This window comes from Ischnura elegans, chromosome 6, assembly GCF_921293095.1.
Source record: "Ischnura elegans chromosome 6, ioIscEleg1.1, whole genome shotgun sequence".
Classification (NCBI taxonomy): Eukaryota; Metazoa; Arthropoda; class Insecta; order Odonata; family Coenagrionidae; genus Ischnura; species Ischnura elegans.
In genome coordinates this window covers 5,080,490-5,101,809 of record NC_060251.1, presented here as the reverse complement: position 1 = coordinate 5,101,809, position 21,320 = coordinate 5,080,490, and the positions used below count along the sequence as shown (strand labels likewise).

At 32.3% G+C, this 21,320-nt stretch overlaps 1 protein-coding gene across 2 annotated transcripts in view; it reads left to right on the top strand.

Moving 5' to 3' along the window:
• The window catches only part of LOC124160110 (muscle-specific protein 20-like), an 87,337-nt gene extending 66,766 nt beyond the window's left edge, over positions 1–20,571 (top strand). The window contains exons 3-6 of one of the 2 annotated variants that reach the window (XM_046535858.1): positions 8,038–8,119; positions 9,049–9,178; positions 10,747–10,867; positions 19,457–20,571. In XM_046535858.1, the coding sequence (XP_046391814.1) occupies positions 8,038–8,119; positions 9,049–9,178; positions 10,747–10,867; positions 19,457–19,648 (525 nt within the window). In that variant the 3' untranslated portion in view covers positions 19,649–20,571. Of the gene's footprint in view, positions 1–7,992; positions 8,120–9,048; positions 9,179–10,746; positions 10,868–19,456 lie in introns of those variants that run through there. The other variant, XM_046535859.1, reaches the window with a different exon arrangement.
• Positions 20,572–21,320: the final 749 nt, after the last annotated feature.

The window sequence follows — 21,320 nt, the reverse complement described above, 5'->3', positions numbered from 1 at the left end:
ACAAAGAGATTTGAAAATCACGGCAAATTTTAATTTTCTAAGTTATTTTAAGTTTCTAATTTTCTTAGGTTTCGTACTAGATTTAGCGCAGGTCTTTCCTGATTTGTGTTTAAGCTTGTTTTGCTGTTGTATTATCTTGTTTGGCAGCCAAATTAGGCGTTACTGTAACTAAACGTAAAATAAAAACGTATTCTTTTCTTGCATTACCGAAACATATAATAATGTAAGAGAAAATAAAACTCTCGGAAAAATAATGCATCTCCAAAATTCGCTGAAGCAGAAATTTTCCTAATAATTTATCAATGAGTGTAATCAAAATCTTTAAACTACGATTTTTAAACTGATTTCGAGGTTTGATTTTTACCACTTCAGCGGCTTCTCTTTAAATAACTTCAATTCTATTAATTTATTACATTTATGTTTTGATTGTCTCGTAATATACGAAAAGTTCGCTTTAAGGTAGTGTCCTCGTGATTCATGTGATGTTCTCTTGAAACCGAAGTCGCTTATATTTATGCATGACGTAGCCGTATTTTTTTTATCATCGCTCAAAAATACGACTTTTTGGCTTACAATCCGTAGCTTGGTAAACGTGACATACACTTTGGCACGAGAGAGAGAGAAAGGCACCGGTGTAGAAATTGGTTTTCCCTGCAGTTATTCCACGTTAAGCCCAGAAGTTGTAATAATGTTCGCCACAGCCACGAGTTATTCATTTTTAAGTATTTGCTTATGTTTTCTAGGAAAGAGTATTCTCAACGAATTGTCACATGCTATTACCATGAAGTACTTCAATTCCGTTACCTGCCGTCATTCCGGTGCTTTTCCGTTTCATTTAAGGAGAGTGTTTTTTTAGCAAGGAGTAATGAAAAAAACATGAACTATTAATTGAAATTATTAGCAGGAAGAATCGCTGTCTCTTTTCTAATACTTGAGAGTAAAATTACACAGCTTATTTTTTAATTCTCCATTTAATATTTTAGTGTTTGGTTAACTGTACCGAAGCCTCTGGGTTTAAGTCAGTTTTTTAGGACGAGCAATTGAAAAGTATCATAAAAAGATAAAGCAATTACGTGAGAGACTCGGTGAGGGGAAAATTTTCCGGAAAATTCCTCCGAGGAAGACCTAGGTATAAGTTGTATTCGGGATAGATGAAGAAGGAAATAAGGAAAAACCAAATCAAGGCACCGAAGGGATAGACCAAATAGAGGGCTGTCGTATTCCAAACTTAGGATTATTGACAACGATTTCTGCGAATTTAATGGACGTGAGCCTAGCGATGGTTCTTCATGCAAGTCAGTGGTAAACTTTCAAGTTCAAGGGCAGCAAGTGATGTAAGACGTTCACCTTACTCTCGCTTGTTCCGGATTCCCTCCCTCGCCAGAGAAGTCGTCACTTCCTTCCTCGCAGTCACAGCACTCCCCCCCCCCAAATACTATTTATGTCAAAGTGATCATGTCTGCGCCTCCGCGTGCTATCCGATCCATTTGCCGCTCCCTCCCATCGTCTGACGGCAGAGTTCGCAGGGACATCGGAAGCAGCAGCCGCGAAACATCCCAGGGAAACATCCCAGCAACGGCGAAGGAATTCCCAAACGCTCCGATCAAGTGCTGTAATCCGCCGTAAATACCCGTGCTCTGCCATCGCATTTTGTGTTTTCCCGTTTACTTTTTGGAAGTGAAGTATTTTTGTAAACGTCTTTTTAGAAATTTCTGAGTGCAAAAAATGAAGTGATCAAAATATCGTTCAATTATTTATTGAACGCCAAGTCATATTGTTTGGAAATTAGAGGAATTCGCGACTCATAAATACTCGTAACTATTGTTTTGCGAGAAAAACCATTGTATTCAACCTTTACTTCGATTAAAAAACAATTTTCGCATGTGTTATTTGTAGTGGCTTATATCAAACATAACAGAACAAACATAACAAACATCGTTATGTCGCTAACATAAGATCAAATAAATATGAGATGAAATATCCAGGTACTTCATCCTTGCATAAATCTCATGAGGTATGTTTTTTCAGGATATTAATAATAAATTCACATTGCACACATTAAACACATTCCGGTTGTTTGTACCAATTCTCCAAGAAGAGAGCCCAATGGAATGGAGGAATCACATCGACATTTCCCTCGTTACTTAGGACAAAAAGCCATTTGAACGGGCCACATTTATATGTCTTTAATGCAAGTACATTGGTATTTAAGGAACGTAGTTAGCCAATATTTGCAATTATGTGAAGACAAAAACTGATTTAGCATATTTTCCCTTGCCATTTATCACTTGAAGACGTGCAATTTTTGAAGATTTTAATTCATTCCCGCCATTCCTCCGTAACGTACATATTCAGTATTTTCGTCCTTATATTCCTTTTAGGAGTAAGTTTTCTTGATATGATCATTTAAATTGTTGACGCTTGAGTTTCTATCAAGAAAGAGACTGTGCTAAAGAAAGAGACTTAATCTGTTTGACCCTGAAATGAATTTGTACGTCTTTGGGTGAACTACGCGGATCAACGAGGAATGTGCTTAGTAGATGTGCTTGGTATATAAGGGACCATCGCGCAGGAATAAATTAAAACTGTATACAACTCAAAACACCGCACTATAGTGATGATCTCATTTTCCTCTCAACGTATATCACTATCAAGCTGGAGAGCATTGAAATAAATATCTAAGATAACTTTCATCTCTTCAAAGTAAATGATGTATGATAAAATGATTATGTGATAGCGTTTTTATGCACAGTTTCCAGCTCCAACCGCTGAATTAGTTTTAAGATATACCTGGGTTATATTATCAGGCTAAACACTCTTTTTCTACTTCCAAGAGTGACTTCGAATTGCAAATCTTTTGGGAAAATTTCTTCTTTAAAGCCTGAGATATTCTCTGTAATTTCAGCTCTTCCGGCAATTTCATTTTTATTAATCTTTTAAGTATTTTAATTCTTATATTCCTTTTGAGAGTGAGCTTTCTAAAACACGTACGCATTGCATTCATTACTCTAACCTTGTGGTTTGAGAATTTATGAATAAAAAGAATCTTGTTAGTTGAATGAAATAAGCCGTATTATTTGATATTACTTTTATAAATTTCTGCTCGTGAAAAAATTAAGTGATCAAATATTCGTTCAATTATTTATTGAACGCCAAGTCGTATCGTTTGGAAACAAAACAGGTGTTACGGGCTCTGTAAGCATAATTACAAAAATTGTATTTCTCGGCGTTCTTCAGTGAGTTTGAATCCCTACTCCAATTGAAGATACTCCATTTCATTTTATTTTACAGAGGTTTCTGTGAATATTTAATCCGTATTTCAGTGTCGGAGAGATTTCGAAATCTGAGAGATTTTTACTGACGTAAAAAACTTCAATTTTTGTGCTTGCCTCAACTTCAATTTGAGGGAACAGTTATTTTCGTTTCAGCGAAATTTTTTCACGCATTAGTTCACTGTAGTTCATGTACGTACCCGTGCGTTATCAAAAAATTCATATTTACTCATCGTATCAGGAAAGTTATAAATTTAATTTATTATCAACCGTATCGTAACGTATCACGGCATTGATCGAACACTTCCTTTATTCTGAAACGTTTCATTTTATTCTTTTTCGTTAACTCAAGAAGGATTTTTTAATGCTGGGCTAAGGGGGCATATGAAAGACATAAATAAAATAATATTCTTCCGCTCAAATTTCACCACCCATATATCATCCAACATAGCACTCTACTCCTGTGTATTCCTCTCCCCAAATTTTCAAAAATAGAGATCACCCCGAGTCTATATTTTTTGGGCTACATCACGTGCAGCTCTGCCGTAGACTACAGGTTCGTTCTTCAAATCCTTTGTCGCCTTTTCTGTTTATCTGTTCGGTAGTTTGTTTCCTCTCTGAGTGCTCTCTTCTATGATTGGTTGAGAGGATACCTTCCCTCTCGGTTCATGTTGTTCTGTATTTTAGCAATCTTCTCGTATCTACCGGAGGTAGTAGGTTTTCTCTCAAACATAAGTAAGATTTCCGCCTCCTTGAAGGTAATGATGTTGAATATTTTCCTTTCCCAATATTTCATTTTTTTCAGAAAGTTATAATTTAGGATTTATAAGTAAGAATAAGCGCCATCTATATAGAAAAATTATAACTTTTGTTCTTTTGTTCTACCAAATTTAAAAAAAAATTTGTTTCATTGAATTTCATTTTAGTCATTCATAGCTTTTAACTTAGGAACAGCAAAAACATTATCACTTTTAGCAACACTTTAACATTCCGCGAAAACTCCTCTGGAAGAATCTTCCTCCTTCGTACAATCCGTTTGAAATTTTCTCATCTTAGGTTTCCATCAATTAAGGTATCCGAAAATACCTATAAGTTCTTTGGAATACCTATTTTATGCATTCTTTACGTCTCTTGTAGCTTTCCTTATTCCATTTAATATACTGCGCCAAAAAATACTACTCTTTTTAAGAATTTCCTTGCCTGCAAACTATTCGGTATTTCCAAAACTGCTCCCAACACAGCAGTGATGCCTTCTGCTGATATACTTTACTACACCAACACCCATTTCTTCTTATCCAAAATTTAAAAAAACCATGCTTTCCGTCGTATCTTCTTGATCGTCCCAATTCGTCCCGTTCATCTGATTAAAATCGTCATATTTTTGGCCAATTGGCCATTAAATTATCCGTTCCAATTTTTACGCATAGCTGAGAAAAATGAGCTGTTTACTCTGAATTTCATGTAAAGTTTCTCTGTCTATAATTTTCAGTATTGCGCCATATCTTGATTTACTTTTTTCTTCGCGTTCTTATCAGAAGGGCGGCCAAAACAGATTTACTTCCTTATATTGGGATGCGGGTAAATTTTCTGTATGCTTGTATCCTGTTTAAATCAGCTTTTTTTCCTTTTTCGATCAAACCTTTTCAAAGTTTTTCTTCAAAATCATTTTTTTACTCTCCCTGCCCTCCCTTCCTTTCTTACTCTCTCGAAAGCAAAGGAAAGCCGCGTGTGTGATGTTGAGCCAAGGTATATGCGGCCCCCTGCCAACTTCTATGAGGAACGCTCCAGTCCTTCGCCTACTCCACATATGCACTCCGTGATTGCAAGTGAAATCGAGACACCCTAATTACGTACGCTCCAGCTGTATCCACTCCGGCTAATTTGGAAACATCGAATCGACGCGTTGTTCATATCTGCTTGGACCTGGAAATAGCAACCGCATCATCCAGATAGCCATATTTACGTACCAGCTCACGATATACGATCTCGATATCTTGTGCATCTGTTTATTTGTGCATTTATTCGTTAAGCTTTTACGTTGATAGTAGGAGAATGCCCTGGTGGCACGTAAGTAAGCACGTATAGAAAGTACGAGGAAAGTTGGTAAAAATATTATATCACACAATCATACTGACGAACAAAAAATAAACACACGTACTACCGAAACAAAATACACACTCGCCCTTCTTTAAAACCATGAGCAAGCTCCACAAGATTAACTCGCAAACAATTGATGATTTAATTGATGCACTACTAGAAAAAAATATCCACTCCAACCAAAATCAAAATATCAGGAAAAAATGAAATTTACAAAGAAAAGAAAGGGGTTTTCTAATGGAGAAGAATTCACCGCAAAAGATGGCTTCCAATAAAAAAGGCCTTGTAAATGTCGCTGATCAATGAATCCCACCCCACAATTACTAGAGTTAAGAACCACTGCCATCCCCTGCAAATATCTGTTACACAAGACTGCCTGTCTTCAGTTGTAGGTAAGACTGACGTTTTTCGCTGATTGATGCTCGATTTCTTTGTTATATGCGCCTTAACAAGCTTATCAAACTTAACTTTGCGGAAGTCCAGTTTATTTTCTCTCAGCAAGTATTAGCGAGTTTATAAGCAATGGTAACATATGTTGTTGTAGAATATCGTACCTTTCCGATCATGGTACCTGATTTTCAGAACCTGGCGCTAATATCATGGTGTATATGAGCCAAAAGCTCAATATCTTATGCCACTTTATTTCAGTTTTTGGCTGAAATTTATGCTCGTGAATTTTGTTTAGAAATACATATTCATGTAGGAAGTTATCAAAAACTCAATAAATCATAATTACATAAATACATTCATCATTCCTTCTTTTAAAAATGGGAGTTTTATACGCATTAATATTTTTAAATATCAATTTTATCACTCTTTTATCGGAATAAGAATGTAGGCATTGTCTTGATTCTCTTCTTTCATAAATTGTGATGTAAATTACCTTTTCTACATTTGAGACAGTGAAATTTCTCCATTTCGCCTGAAAACGTGATGGTATGTGATGAATATATAAACATTCATTTCCTGCGAAAAATATCAATAAGAATTATAAAAGCTTGTATTTTTCAGATATTATTCATTCTTTGGCATACGCATTGGCATATTCAATTACAAGTGTTTATTTGTATTGTTTTAGTAAATTATTGAAATAGTGTTGACTCCTTGAATATTGTTATCATTTTGATTCACTACGTTCATTCAATAATCTGCAATGGAAGACAATCGGCTTGCGAGCCTTAAAACTTATGAAAACATCCCAATGAGTAAAATTTGATTTGTTCCCTCATTCCACCAAACAAGAAGACCAAAACATTTATCTTTATAACCAGTGCCCGCTGAGTGTACGTGTATCAAAATCCTTCTGAATTTAACTTTCTCATTAGAATCGTCCTTATTACTTCATAGCAATTCTTGTTGCTCTATGAGAATATTTCATTTTTCTGCGCACCAGTTAAATTTTGAGGAAACATTAACAGTTAAATCCTTCAAATCCAACGAAATACAGAAGTAAACATGTGTCTATAAACAGCTATGGCGGTGTTTATGCTGAGTTTTCTGAGATCGACCTAGTTTTTCGATCTTGTTTGATTTGGAGGGAACTATTTATGCCCTATTCTCGAATCTGTGCTTCTGTGGCAAAGGAATGGAAACGGCAGCGTAAAAGATCGCGCGTTATATCTGATTCGACCATCCTGCCATCTATGGGGTGCAACGCCAAATCATTCCAACTCCTCTCGCTCCGCGATGCTCGTTTTTTTCCATTTCCCCATTGCGTGGGAGGCCTCTTGCTGTCTTCAAACTTTCGGAATGTATTCTTTTTTTCCTTCTCTCCGTCTCGATCGTTCTCAAAATTCGAGCCAATAGAATTTGAATGAGGATGGACTGGGGAAAACCCAGTTAGACTGGGCAAATGTTGCGCTCCAAACATAGACTTAAAGGAGAGAAGCCACCTCACGCCAGCTCAAGCCGTTCCGCGCACGAAAAAATTAACACTCGACCGCACCATTCATTCAAATATCGAGCATCTCAAATAACGCATTACAGTCGGACGTCAATGACATTCGTTTTCATTGAAGCATGTTCTGTAAATTCTGAAGTAGGGTGACCTGACTCACTTAATTTTTAAATAAATCCTTGTGTAAAAATAATGAAACTGTTCTAATTGTTCAAAAGGGTAGAAATAATTTTTTGGATTGATATAATTTTTTGAGTGTTTTTAAACTAAAGAAAAACTAAAAAGGAAATGAAACAGAATTGAGAAAAACGTTTATTTTTTTAATATATCCTGTCACCATTCTGCTAAGAGAACTATCGGACACTAACTACTACTAACTTGAGATTTTGTACACAGTGTGTTGACTACCTTATTAGTGAGACCCATTACTTAATAGTCAAATATTTTTCACGTCCCCACCCAACCCTGACTGCAAAACTGCAAAACAAAGGCCCATGCTTGAAATATTCTGCCACTATATTTACTAACAAGAAACTTTTTTTCTAGAAAAAAATCGATTGTGAGTAGATTTTTATGTACGTATTTTTATTTTTCTTTTTTTTTTAGATATTTATAAGCAATGGAAATGGAACATTGGCTCGTATCACCTGCTTAAAAAAAGTACTTTCCTTTCGGTTACGATCTATGTCGCAAATAGTCTATTTTATTTCCTTTTGAAAATACATTAAAAAATGCATTCCAATGAATGTGGTGATGGTTCTATCTTTTCAGGTTGCCGGCAAGCGTGACCCAGAGCAGGAGAGGGAGGCACAGCAATGGATCGAGGCTGTGACCGGAGAACGTTTCCCTCCTGGTAATAACATCAAAATCATAATTATTGAGGGATATCGTGTTTCTATTTGAACCTACTTTTCAAAAAATACATAAATTTACAGAAGGAATTGCAGTTTCAGGCTTAACCCGGTGAAATTTTACAATATTAGTTCCTGGAATTTTCCGTAAATTCATTGATTTCACTTCACGATCATATTTTGTATTGTCTTAAGGTGTAGGTACTAAAATTGACGATCGCTCGAAGGTTATACATTGGAATAGCATTGAAACCGATCGTGAAGAGAACTTTAAGTAGCTATGGAAAATTTCTATTAACGCTTAACTTCCTTATACTTTGTTTATTCTTCTCATATATATTGTTTGATAAATTCTACTTTCAAACGTGAAATCCATTAACATTCGTGACACATGACTTCGATTCGGGCGATGGTCTTCGGAAATAGGATTAAATTGATGAAATTCACACGCCTATGACTTTATCCGGGGTGAGCTCTATCCTCGCATATACATATCAGCGAGTTGTAACATTTAGAGAGGTCGGATACATTGTAAAAGGTATTTCCCCTCATTTTTCTTGTTTTGTATGTTTTTTCGGTTCCTTAGTCGACTGATTTATATTTTACTAATTTGACTCAAGTAAGTTAACCTGCAGAACAATCGCCATTTGAGGTGCTTATGTTTTATTTTCTCATGACTTTTATATTATCTTCATTATCACCTCAATGTCAAATCGTCCTTGATTATCTGCATTTTCTGTTAGACAACCAACATCTTAAGAGTTCATTGAAATGTTGCGTTGAGTAACGGTAGGGTATCGGTTATAGGAAAAAGGAAAATATGAAGGTGCATTAAGGTGCATGATTAAATGAATTTTATTTTGATGCTGTGGTACTGAGAATCATGGCTTTATGTTAAAAACTGATTTTTTCCATTTTTTTTACTGCCTAGGCTACAGCTTTGAAGATGGCCTCCGAGACGGGATCCTCCTGTGCAAACTGATGAACAGACTCCAGCCAGGAATCATCTCCAAAGTCAATCTCTCTGGCGGAGACTACAAAATGATGGATAACATCAGCCAGTAAGCTCCTGAAGAATTCTATGCAGAAAATCTTTGATTGCGAGAAAGTCGGCAATGTGACAAAAAATGATATTTTAAGGGAGAAATTTTCTGTAACGATTCAAACTTTTAAAAAAAATTTAGCAAGAAAACGGTCATGCCCAAATAAATTGGGAAAACGTTGTTAGCAGGGAATGTTGACCAGCATGTCAACATTTTGAGACAGTGAAATAGCTTAACCATCTAACGGACTCCGTTGACTCAGAGAGCGTATATTGCCATTATTTTGTGATATTGTTGTTACGCAGTGTGCATGGATCTAGCCATTGAAATTTTTTATATTTATTACTTACACTGGTATTATATTTTTCTGTGAAAAACAGGCCCATTGGAGACTTGTCCTTGTAATGCGCAAGCGCTTTTTTTCACTGTTAACCTTTAATGGCCTATAAAATTGTATTCATTAGAACACCATCTCGACCCTTTTTTGTCCTGCTGGCCCAGTTTTCTCTATAAGTTCAGATAGTAATACTTTTTCAGCACCAAGATTTCAGCTACAGCAATTAAAATACGATTCCTATGAAAATGGATTTCAGACTTATGTTTTCAGCTGCTTAGTCAATTCTTTCAGACAGTATCTTTCAGACATTGTCTTAGCTTTTTATCCATGACTGTGCGAATTTAGTATTCCATGAAAAAGGCCCTTCCATAGTCTTCATATGTTCTCGGCATTCGTATTTTCAGTTAAACATATTGCATTCAAGTAATTTGAAATTCATAATGAATGTTTTTTCCCTCGCGTTATTTCCGTGGTCTCGTAAAAGAAGAAATTGCTTCTTTATAATGCAAACTGCGTTTCAGCCATTAGGTTATTGGGTGTGGTATCCTATTTTATGTGGCGATACTGCTATACTGATTGACTCTAGATGAAGCAATTATACAAATAAAAATCATGTGTCTAAAATATTGTTTGCTCATGAATTACTAGAGTGAGGAAGCATTTTTCTAGTTTAAGGGTGGTAGGCTATGTTATGTTAAATGTTAATATATCGTTATTCGATATTTGCCTCAGAGTTACATGAATATAGATCATGTTTCAGACATGAAACGAATATCTTGAGGATGTTCTATGGAAATCTCCCATTTTATCTACTTACTTGGGCTTTTTTACTTGCAAATACGTTTGAGAGTACTATTCCACCTTGTACAAATTTTTGCTTCGACTGGCGTTTCAAATTTTAATTTTATACCCTTAAATATCCTACGTGTTCCGAATTTCATAAGATATAAAACAATTCACGTAGATAATAAAAACACATAAAATCACTGCGAAAGACTCTCTAAAAAGGTTTCGCATGTTTTCGACCTCATGTCGGTAGCCCTTGAATGCAATGCATTGAATTAAAAATAAAACGTGTAACTTTCACATCCTTAACCAATTTATTGCTCACATTTTGTATGATAAATTTTGGAACTTAAATTATTTACCATTTTATGAGTTTTCATAGATTGTGGGGGAGAATGTTTTGGAGAATGATTTAGAAAATTTGTCTTGTCGGACCCTCCATCATCTCTGCTTTGTTTTTCAGGTTTCAGAAAGCCTGCGTTAAGTATGGAGTGCCTGATGTAGACCTCTTCCAAACTGTCGACTTATGGGACAAAAAGAACATCGCTAATGTCACCACGACGATATTCGCCGTTGGAAGAACCGTACGTATCTTACACGCCATCGCAAAGGCTGTTTACACATTTTTCATTGAAATAAACTTTCCAGAATCAAAGAATATTTTGTTTCATTGAGTTGTAAACTGAATTTCCTTTGCTAAACGATCATGATCAAAGAATAAATATGCATTGGATTGCGTGCTAACTTTGTGGAACCTTAAATTCATACCTTTTTTGATAACTTGACCGAAATTTTGCAAATTTCTCAAAACTTTTCATCTACATCACATACTACCCCGCAATCCGATCAAAAGCTTGTTTTGCAGGGGGTATTAGGACACGAGCAAATTGCACAAATAAAGGAAATACCTGAATTACGCTTACGGCCGGTTTTATAATGTCTAGTTAGCGTTAACCAGAACATGATACTGTCGCAACGTTAACTTATAAAGTTATTATAAAAGGTATTATAAAGTTAAAGCAGTGAAAAGTAGTTCAGAATAACGGTTCGTTTAGCAAGTGACTTCAACTGGAAGCTATCGTTAACTCTGACTTATATGCTCCTAAATTAATTAACCAGACATAATAACACCAGCCCTTAGCATTGATTTAGCATTGATTTAGCATTGACTGATTGATTTCGAATTTTTATCATCTCAGAAGTAAAACAACGAATTTTATAAGAATTTTAAATACTATGCGTCATTTCGCATTTTCACATATTTTAGTTTAACTAAGAATTGCATTAGAAATATAAATTCGAGGCATCATTACGTATTTTTATCTTATTTTAGTTTTACCACAAATTGCATTAGAATTTTAAATTCATGGCATAATTTCGCATTTTAATCATCTAAGAATTAAATCAACGATTTTAACAGGTATATAAAATTCATAGAATCACATCGCATTTTTATCACCTCAGAAGTAACATTACAAATTGAATAAGAATTTTAAATTTTAGACGTCATCGAGCAATTTTATCATCTCAGAAGTAAAAATACAAATAGTATAAGAATATTTAATTCTAGGTGTAATTTGGCATTTTTATCATCTCATAAGTAAAACAACGAATTCTATAAGAATTTTTAAAACTATGCATAATTTCGCATTTTTATCATATTTTTGGTTATCCACGAAATGCTTAAGAATTTTAAATTCAAAGCTTCATTTCGCAAATTTATCATCCAGTAATTAATTTACGAATATTATTAGTACTTTAAATGCTAGGCATCATTTCGCATTTTCATCATCTCAGAAGTAAAATTACAAATTTTATAAGAAATTTTACAAACTATGCATCATTTCGCATTTTTATCATATTAAAGTTTATCCAATAATTGCAAAAAAAAATTTTAATTCTAGGCATTTCGCATTTTTATTATGTAAGAAGTAAAGCAATGAATTGTATAGGAAAATCAAATTCATAGAATCACATCGCATTTTTTTCATCTCAGAAGTAAAACTACAAATTCTATAAGAATTTTAAATTCTAAACTTTATCTCACAATTTTACCATATCAGAAGTAATAATACGAATAGTATAAGAATGTTTAATTCTAGGCGTAATTATGGCATTTGTATCATCTCATAGGTAAAACAACGAATTTTATAAGTATATTAAAAACGATGCATTATTTCGCATTTTTATCATATTTAAGGTTTTCCATGGATTGCATTAGATATTTAATTTCAAAGCATCATTTCGCAAACTTATCATCCCAGAAGTAATATTATGAATATTATTAGAATTATTAATGCTAGGCATCATTTCGAATTTTCATCATCTCAGAAGTAAAAGTATGAATTTTATAATGATTTTAAAAAGTATGCGTCATTTCGCATTTTTATCATAATTTAGTTTAATTGCATTAGAATTTTATATTCAAGGCAGCATTTCGCATATATATCATCTCACAAGTAAAATTACGAATTTTATTAGAATTTTTATTTCTAGGCGTCATTTCGCCTTTTCTCATCTCAGAAGTGAAAGTACGAATGGTAGTACAAGTTTCATTTCTATGCGTCATTTTGCATTTTTATCATCTCAGAAGTAAAGCAACGAATTGTTAGGAATTTGAAATTCCACGAGTCATCTCTCCGTTATATCATCTAAGAAGAAAAATTACGAATTTTATTAGAATTATAAACTCTAGGCGTCATTTCGTATTTTTATCATCTCAAAAGTAAAGCAACGATTTGTATAGTAATTTTAAATTCCAAAAGTCATTGCGCATTTTTATAATCTCAGAAGTAAAACTAAGAATTTTATTAGAATTTCAATTTCTAAGCGTATTTTCGCATTTTTGTCATCTCAGAAAAAAACCGTTGAACGGTAAAGAATTTTAAATTCTCTGCGTCATTTCCCATTTCAATAATAACTGAAATAAAGCAATGAATTGTATAGGAATATTTAATTCCATGAGTCATATGTTATTTATATCATCTAAGAAGTAAGATTGCAAATTTTATTAGAATTTTAAATTCTATGCGTCATTTCGCATTTTGAACATCTCAGAAGTAAAATTACGTATTTTATTAGAATTTTAAAATTAAAGCGTTATTTCCCCTTCATATCATTTCAGAAGTAAAACTTCTAATTTTATAGGAGTTTTAAAAACTATGCGTCATTTCGCATTTTTATCATTTTTTATTTTAACCACGAATTGCATTAGAATTTAAAATTAAAGGCATCATTTCGCATTTTTATCTTCTATTAAGTAAAATTACGAATTTTAATAGAATTTTAATTTCTAGGCGTCATTTCCCATTTTTCTCATCTCAGAAGTAAAGCAACGAATTGTATAGGAAATTTTAAATTCCAAAAGTTATCTCTCACTTTTATCATCAAAGAAGTAAGTTTGCAAATTTTATTATAATTTTAAATTCTGGGCGTCATTTCGCATTTTGAACATCTCAGAAGTAAAATAACGTAGTTTATTATAATTTTAAATTTTAGGCATCATTTCGTATTCTTATCATTTCAGAAGTAAAACTACAAATTTTATAAGAATTTTATAAACTATTCGTCATTTCACATTTTTATCATATTTTAGTTTAACCACGAATTGCATTAGAATTTAAAATTCAAGGGATCATTTCGCATTTTTTTTATCTCCGAAATAAAATTACGAAAAAATTTATAAAATTAAGCGTCATTTCGCATTTTTATTATCTTAGAAATAAAACTACGGATGGTACATGAATTTTAAATTCTATGCGTCATTTTGCATTTTTATCATCACAGAAGTAAAGCAACGAAATGAATAGGAATTTTAAATTCCAAGTGTCATCTCGCATAATCTCAAAATTATTATTACGAATTTTATTAGAATTTTGAATTCAAGGCGTATATTCGAAATTAATCATCTCAGAAGTAACACTACGAATTTTAAAAACTATGCGTAATTTTTCATTTTTATAAAATTTTAGTTTAACCACGAATTGCATAAGAATTTTAAATTCAACTCATTATTTCGAATTTATATCATTTCAGAAGTAAAATTAAGAATTTTATCAGGATTCTAAATTCCATACGTAATTTCGCATTTTTTTATTTCAGAAGTAAAGCAACGTATTGTTTAGGAATTTTAAATGCCAATAGTTACCTCGCATTGTTATCATCTCAGAAGTATAACTACCAATTATATAAAAATTTTAAATTCTAGGCGTCATTTTGCATTTTTATCATATCAGAAGTATACCTGCGAGTTTTTTAAGAATTTTCAAAAATCATGTATTATCATTTTTATCATATTTTAGTATAACCACAAATTGCATTAGAAATTTAAATTTAAGGAATTTTTCGCATTTTTATTATCTCAGAAGTAAAATTACGAATTTTATTAGAATTTTAAATTCTAGGCGTCATTTTGTACTTTTATCATATCATAAGTAAAGGTACGAATTTTATAAGAATTTTAAAATTCTGTCATCATTACACATTTTTATCTTCTCAGAAGTAAAACAAAGAGTCGCATACCAATGTTACGAATTCCAGGCTTCATTTTAGTTTTTTATCATCGTAGAAGTATTTCCATGAATTTTATAAGAATTTTTAATTTTAGGCGTTATTTCTTATTTCTATCATCTAGGATGTAAGTCTACGCATCCTATAAGAATTTTAAATTTAAAATGTCATTTCGAATTATTATCATCCAAGAAGTAAAAGTGCAAATTTTATTAGAATTATTAATTCTAGGAGTATTTCGAATTTTTTTTCTCAGAAGTAAAACTGCGATCACTATAGGAATATTAAATTCTAGATGTCATTTCACAATTTTATCATATCAGAAGTAAATCTTCGAATTTTATAAAAATTTTAAATTCTAGGCGTCATTTCGCATTTTTATTATCTCAGAATTAAACTTCGAATTGAATAAAAATTAAAATTCAAGGAGTCATCTTGCATATTTATTATCTCAGATGTAAAACTATGAATTGTAAAAGAAATTTAAATTCTTAGCGTCATTTCATATTTTAATGATCTCAGAAGTTAAGCAACGTATTGCAAAAGAATTAAAAGTCCTAAGCGTCACCTCGCGTTTATATCATTTCAGAAGTAAAACTACGAAGTGTTTAAGATTTTTAAAGTCTAGTCGTCTTTTGGCATTTTTATCATCTCAGAAGAAATAAACGAATTGTATAAATTTTTAAATTGTAGGCGTCATTTCGCATTTGATTACATCAGAAGTAAAACTACGATCATTATATGAACTTTAAATTCTAGGCGTCATTTCGAATTTATTTCACCTCAGAAGGAAAACAACGAATTGCTCAAGAATTTGGAATTCAAGGAATACTTTTTCATTTTTAATGCCTCAGAAGTAAAACTACGAATTGTATACGAGCATTAAATTCCTGGCGTCATTTTTGCATTATTTTCATCTCAGAAATGAAACTATGAATTGTATAAGAATTTTAAACTCTAGCCGTCATTTCACAATTTTATCCTCTCGTAAGTAAAACTAGGCATTGTATAAGAATATTTCTTCCAGGTGACATTTCGCATTTTTATCACGTCAGAAGTAAAACTACGAATTCAATAAGAATTTTTAAATACAGGCGTCCTTTCGCATTTCTCTATCATCAGAAGTAAAACTTAGAAAATTATAAGAATTTTAAGTTCCGGGCGTCATTTCGCATTTTCATCAATTCAGAAGTAAAACAACGAATTGTATAAGAGTTTTACATTCTAGCCATAATTTCGTAAAATTACATATTGTTTTAAAATTTCAAATTATTGCCGTTATTTTGCATAATTTTCTCAGAAAAAAACTACGGATAGTGTAAAAATTTTAAATACTAGTCATCAATTTGTATTTTTATTATCTCAGAAGTAAAGCAACTTATTGTAAAAGAATTTAAATCCCTAAGCGTCACCTCGCGTGTTTATCATCTCAGAAGTAATATAACGAATTGTTTAAGAATTTTAAATTCTAGGCTTCATTTCGCATTTTTATTTCCTCAGAAATAAAACTACGAATTGTATTTGAATTTTAAATTCAATGCGTAATTTCGCATTTTATCTTATCAGAACGTAAACTACGAATTATATAAGATTTTTAAATTCAAGACGTCATTTCGAATTTTTATCACATCAGAAGTACAACAAAGAATTGTATGAGAATTTTAAATTTTAGGCATCATTTTGAATTTTTTTATCTCAGAAGTAAAACTATGAATTGTATAAGATTTTTAAATTCTAGACGTCATTTCGAATTTTTATCACATCAGAAGTATAACAAAGAATTGTATGTGAATTTTAAATTTTAGGCATCATTTTGAATTTTTTTATCTCAGAAGTAAAACTATGAATTGTATAAGAATTTTAAATTTTTAAGCACTTCCCATTATTATCATTTCAGAAATGAAACTACGATTGGTGTAAGAATTTTAAATTTTATGCGTCATTTAGCATTTATACACTTGGAAGTAAAACTACGAAATGCATAAGAATGTTTAAATATATGCGATATTTCGCATTTTTATCATCTCAGAAATAAAACTATAAATTGTATTATTGAATTGAATTTTAAATTAAAGACGTAATTTCGCATTTTTATAGTCTTGTAATTAAAAATATGAAATTTATATAAATTAATTTTAATTCCAGGCGGCTTATCGCATATTTAACATGTCAGAAAGAAAACCATGAATTGTATTAGAATTTTTATAAATCTGGGCGTCATTTTGCTATTTTATCATATCATAAGTAAAATTACGAATCGTATAAAAATTAAAATTCTAGGCGTTATTTAGCATTTTACTCATCTAAGAAGTAAAACTTCGAATAGCATAAGAATTTTATGTTCTAGGAGATACTTTGCTTTTTTATGATCTATGACATAAAACAACGATTTCTTTTATAATTTTAAATGTAGGAGTCATTTTATTTTTTATTATAATCTAAGCAGTAAAACTACTAATTGCATATAAAATTTAACTGCAGCGTTAATTCGCATTTTTATTTTCCCTGCAGTAAACAATGAATAGTTTTAGAATTTTAAAATATAGGCTACATTTCGTAATTTTATTATCTTAGCTTTAAAACTAGGTATTTTGCAAGAAGTTAAAATTCTAGACGTCATTCTGCATTTTTATCACCTCAGATGTAAAATACGAATGGTATAAGTATTTAAAATTCATGGTGTCATTTCACATACTGAATACCTCAGAAGTAAAACTACGAATTTTATAAGAATTTTAAATTTTGGATCATTTCGCATTTTTATCTTCTCAGAGGTAAAACTACGAATGGTATAAAAATTTTAAATGCTAGGCTTCATTTTAATTTTTTATCATCGTAGAAGTAATTCCACGAATTTTATAAGAATTTTTAATTTTAGGCGTCATTTCGTATTTTTAGCATCTAGGATGTAAGTTTACGCGTTCTATAAGAATTTTAAATTTTAAGCATCATATCGTATTTCTATCGTCTCAGAAGTAAAGGTACGAATTTTATTAGAATTATTAATTCTAGGAGTCCTTTCGAATTTTTTTTCTCAGAAGTAAAACAACGAATACTATAGGAATATGTAATTCTTTGTGTCATTTCGCATTTTTATCATCTCCGAAGGAAAACAACTAATTGTATAAGAATTTGAAGTTCTAGGCGTCATTTCTCTTTTTTTCTCAGCAGTTGCGTAAAAATTTTAAATTCTATCCGTCAATACGCATTTTTCTTATATCAACAGTAAAACTACGAATTGTATAAAATTTAAAATTCTAGGCATCATGTCGCATTTTTTCTATCTCAGTAGTAAAACAACGAATTGTATAAGAAATTTAAATTCTTGGCGTCATTTCGTATTTTAATCATCTCAGAAGTTAAGCAACGTATTGTAAAAGAATTTAAAGTCCTAAGCGTCACCTCGCTTTTTCATCTTCTCAGAAGTAAAACTGGGAATTGTATAAGAATTTTAAGTATAAGGCCTCATTTCGCACTTTTAACATCTCAGAAGTAAAACTACGTACCTATTTTATAAGAATATTAAATTTAAAGAGTCATTTCGCATTTGCATCATCTCAGAAGTAAATCAACGAATCGTACAAGAATTTTAAGCCCTAGGCGTCGTTTCGCATCTTTATCATTACAGAATAAATACGTACATTGAATTGTATAAGAATTTCAAATTCTAGGCGTCATTCCGCATTTTTGTCATCTCAGAAGTAAAAATAAATATTGAATTAGAATTTAAAATTATAGGCCTAATTTTTTTTCTCAGAAATAAACTACGAATAGTATTAAAAAATTTAATTCTATGAGTCATTTCGCATTTTTAATATCTCAGAAGTAAAACTACGAATTGTATAATAATTTTTAATTCTAGGCGTCATTTCGCATTTTTAATTTTTTATTATATCTCATATTAGAATTTATATTCTAGTCGTCATATCGCATTTTTTAAATCTCATTGTCAGCAGTAAATCTACTAATTGTATTAGAATTTTAAATTCTAGTTGTTTTTTCGGAATTTTATTATCTCAGTTGTAAACTTACGTATTGTATAGGAAGTTGAAATTCATTGCTTTATTTTGAATTTTTTTCATATTAGCAGTAAATCTACGAACTGTATTAGAATATAAAAATCTCGACGTGTTTTCGGAATTTTATCATTTCATTTGTAAAACTTCTCATTTTATTAGAATTATAAATTCTAGGCGTCATTTCAAATATTTATCCTCTCAGCAGTAATTTTACGAATCGTATAAGAATAATTTATTTTATGCGTCATTTTGCATTTTTATTATCTCCCAAGTAAACATAAGTATTCTTAAATTCAAATGCTACAAAATTTTAAAGTCTGATGTTCATTTAATCCAATTTGATTACTATTGCCACTATACTCCTGCTGGTTAATATGTTTTTTTTTAATCACTGTTTTTCCCGGACTATTATCCCGCCCTAAGCTTATGGGGAAGTTGGAATTGAATTTGCGTTTATCCTCATAATAAGTGTTATACACTGAAAATAATACTGAAAATGCGAAAAGAGTTAAAAAAGTGGAGATTTAAGACTTTTGTTTTGCGCAAAGATGAGCCACGGTTCACCAAAAAATGTAATACCACGAAAACCAGCACTGTGGTGCGCAAATGCTGATTGAATGGATGGATTAATTTTTCTGATTGCAGGCGTACCGACACCCAGAGTGGCGTGGCCCGTGGCTGGGCCCTAGGCCCTCCGAGGAAAACAAGCGGGAGTGGAGCGATGAGCAGTTGAGGGCCGGAGAGACGGTCATCGGGCTGCAGGCCGGCACCAACAGGGGCGCCAACCAATCCGGACAGAACTTCGGCGCCACGCGAAAGATTCTGCTCGGAAAGTAGACGTCTTTATTGTAGCAACATCATAGCCATCTAGGTCCCAAGACGAGCAACAACTTTATTTATTTCCCACAAAAAACGTATCAAATCTTCTAGAGCTCACGGGAAGAACTGGGAGTTCATCGCAGAAATTGTGAATTGCTATGTGAGGAGCATTGTTGCTATTTCTTTACGACCCTGACTTCGTCAAAATGAAATTATCGTAATTAACGGCATGGCTAAGGCATACGTGAGCAACAATTCTATCTACAATGGCAGATTGGATTTTTGTATCGATTAATCCTTTTCCAATCGACTTTTCTTACTCGATTATATCAACATGTTTGTCCTTACCTCATTTCATTAAAAAATTACAGGGCTGTTGTTCATTAATTTACGATATTTAGTAAAAATATATAGATAACTTATTTCCGACTTATCTTTCTGTCGGGACTTGTTTAAAGTGATAATTATTTTTTATTATCTGTTTGCTAGATCTAAAATTTAAATGATTATCCCCTTATTCATTCTTAGCTATTCTCAATTTCGTATACTCCACAATTTTTCAAGCGTAAAATCCGCGAGACTTGTAAATGTTGATTTAATACAATTTTGCCATTTCTACAGCTTGTGATTAATATTTTTTTATATTAGCCGATCACTGTATTTTCACAGCAATGTCTCCCACACTGAGGTTACAAACAAGAAGATTTGCGATCTGAATGAGTGCAATATTTACACTGAAGCATACGAAATAAGTTCCGAAAAATGAACATTTAAACGCTTTGCGCGAAAATGAAACGCATTTGCATGAATAATGAATAAAAAATTCAATGATTATTTGTATTTAATATTTATTATGTAGATAAGGCTTATTGCATTAACTGCTTTTTTATTCTGTTCTGTGTAAAAATTTCTCTGGAATAAAATATGCAATAATTAACTTATGTTAAAGCATTTATTTTATTCTGTCTGAAATGGGATGTCAATTCAATCGTCTTTCTCTCCCTTTCACTGGTAAATTCAATCAAAGGCAATCGATCAATGAATGACATGGTTAAGCCATTGGTTAAGCTGTTTCACTGTCTCAAAATACTCTGGTTGGAAACATTTCCAGCTGACAAAGTGCTACAATTCCATTGAGTTTGTGGTGTAGGAGGATACTATGTGTCCGTTTTATTGCTAAATTAATGCCCTTGAAATCGTTTTTGCGATCCCAACAAACGGAAAAAATGTAGAATTCCTGGGATTTAAAGAGTTTGAAAAAAAACTTGTGGCGATCGACACAAACTGCTACACCATACAATAGTATACTATGGATATAACTGTGCGAAAACTCCACAGAGAAAAAAATCATTCGCCTTGACCGGGATTCGAACCCGGATCCCTCGATTTGCACTCGGCCGGAAATCGAGGGATCCGGGTTCGAATCCCGGTCAAGGCGAATGATTTTTTCTCTGTGGATTTTTCGCACAATTGCGCATTGCGGGTGACTCCCGTAAAAGTTATCACCGTGCCCAGTCCCGGTATACTTAAATTCATATGGATATAACTTTATCGAACTTCTCTCCCATAAAAGTTGAAAGACATTTGTCAAGATTCTGTAAGATTTTTGGACAGATATTCTCAGATATTTTTGCCATATTTATTTATTTTGCCATATACTGGAATATGGGCATTGACATGACACAGGCTT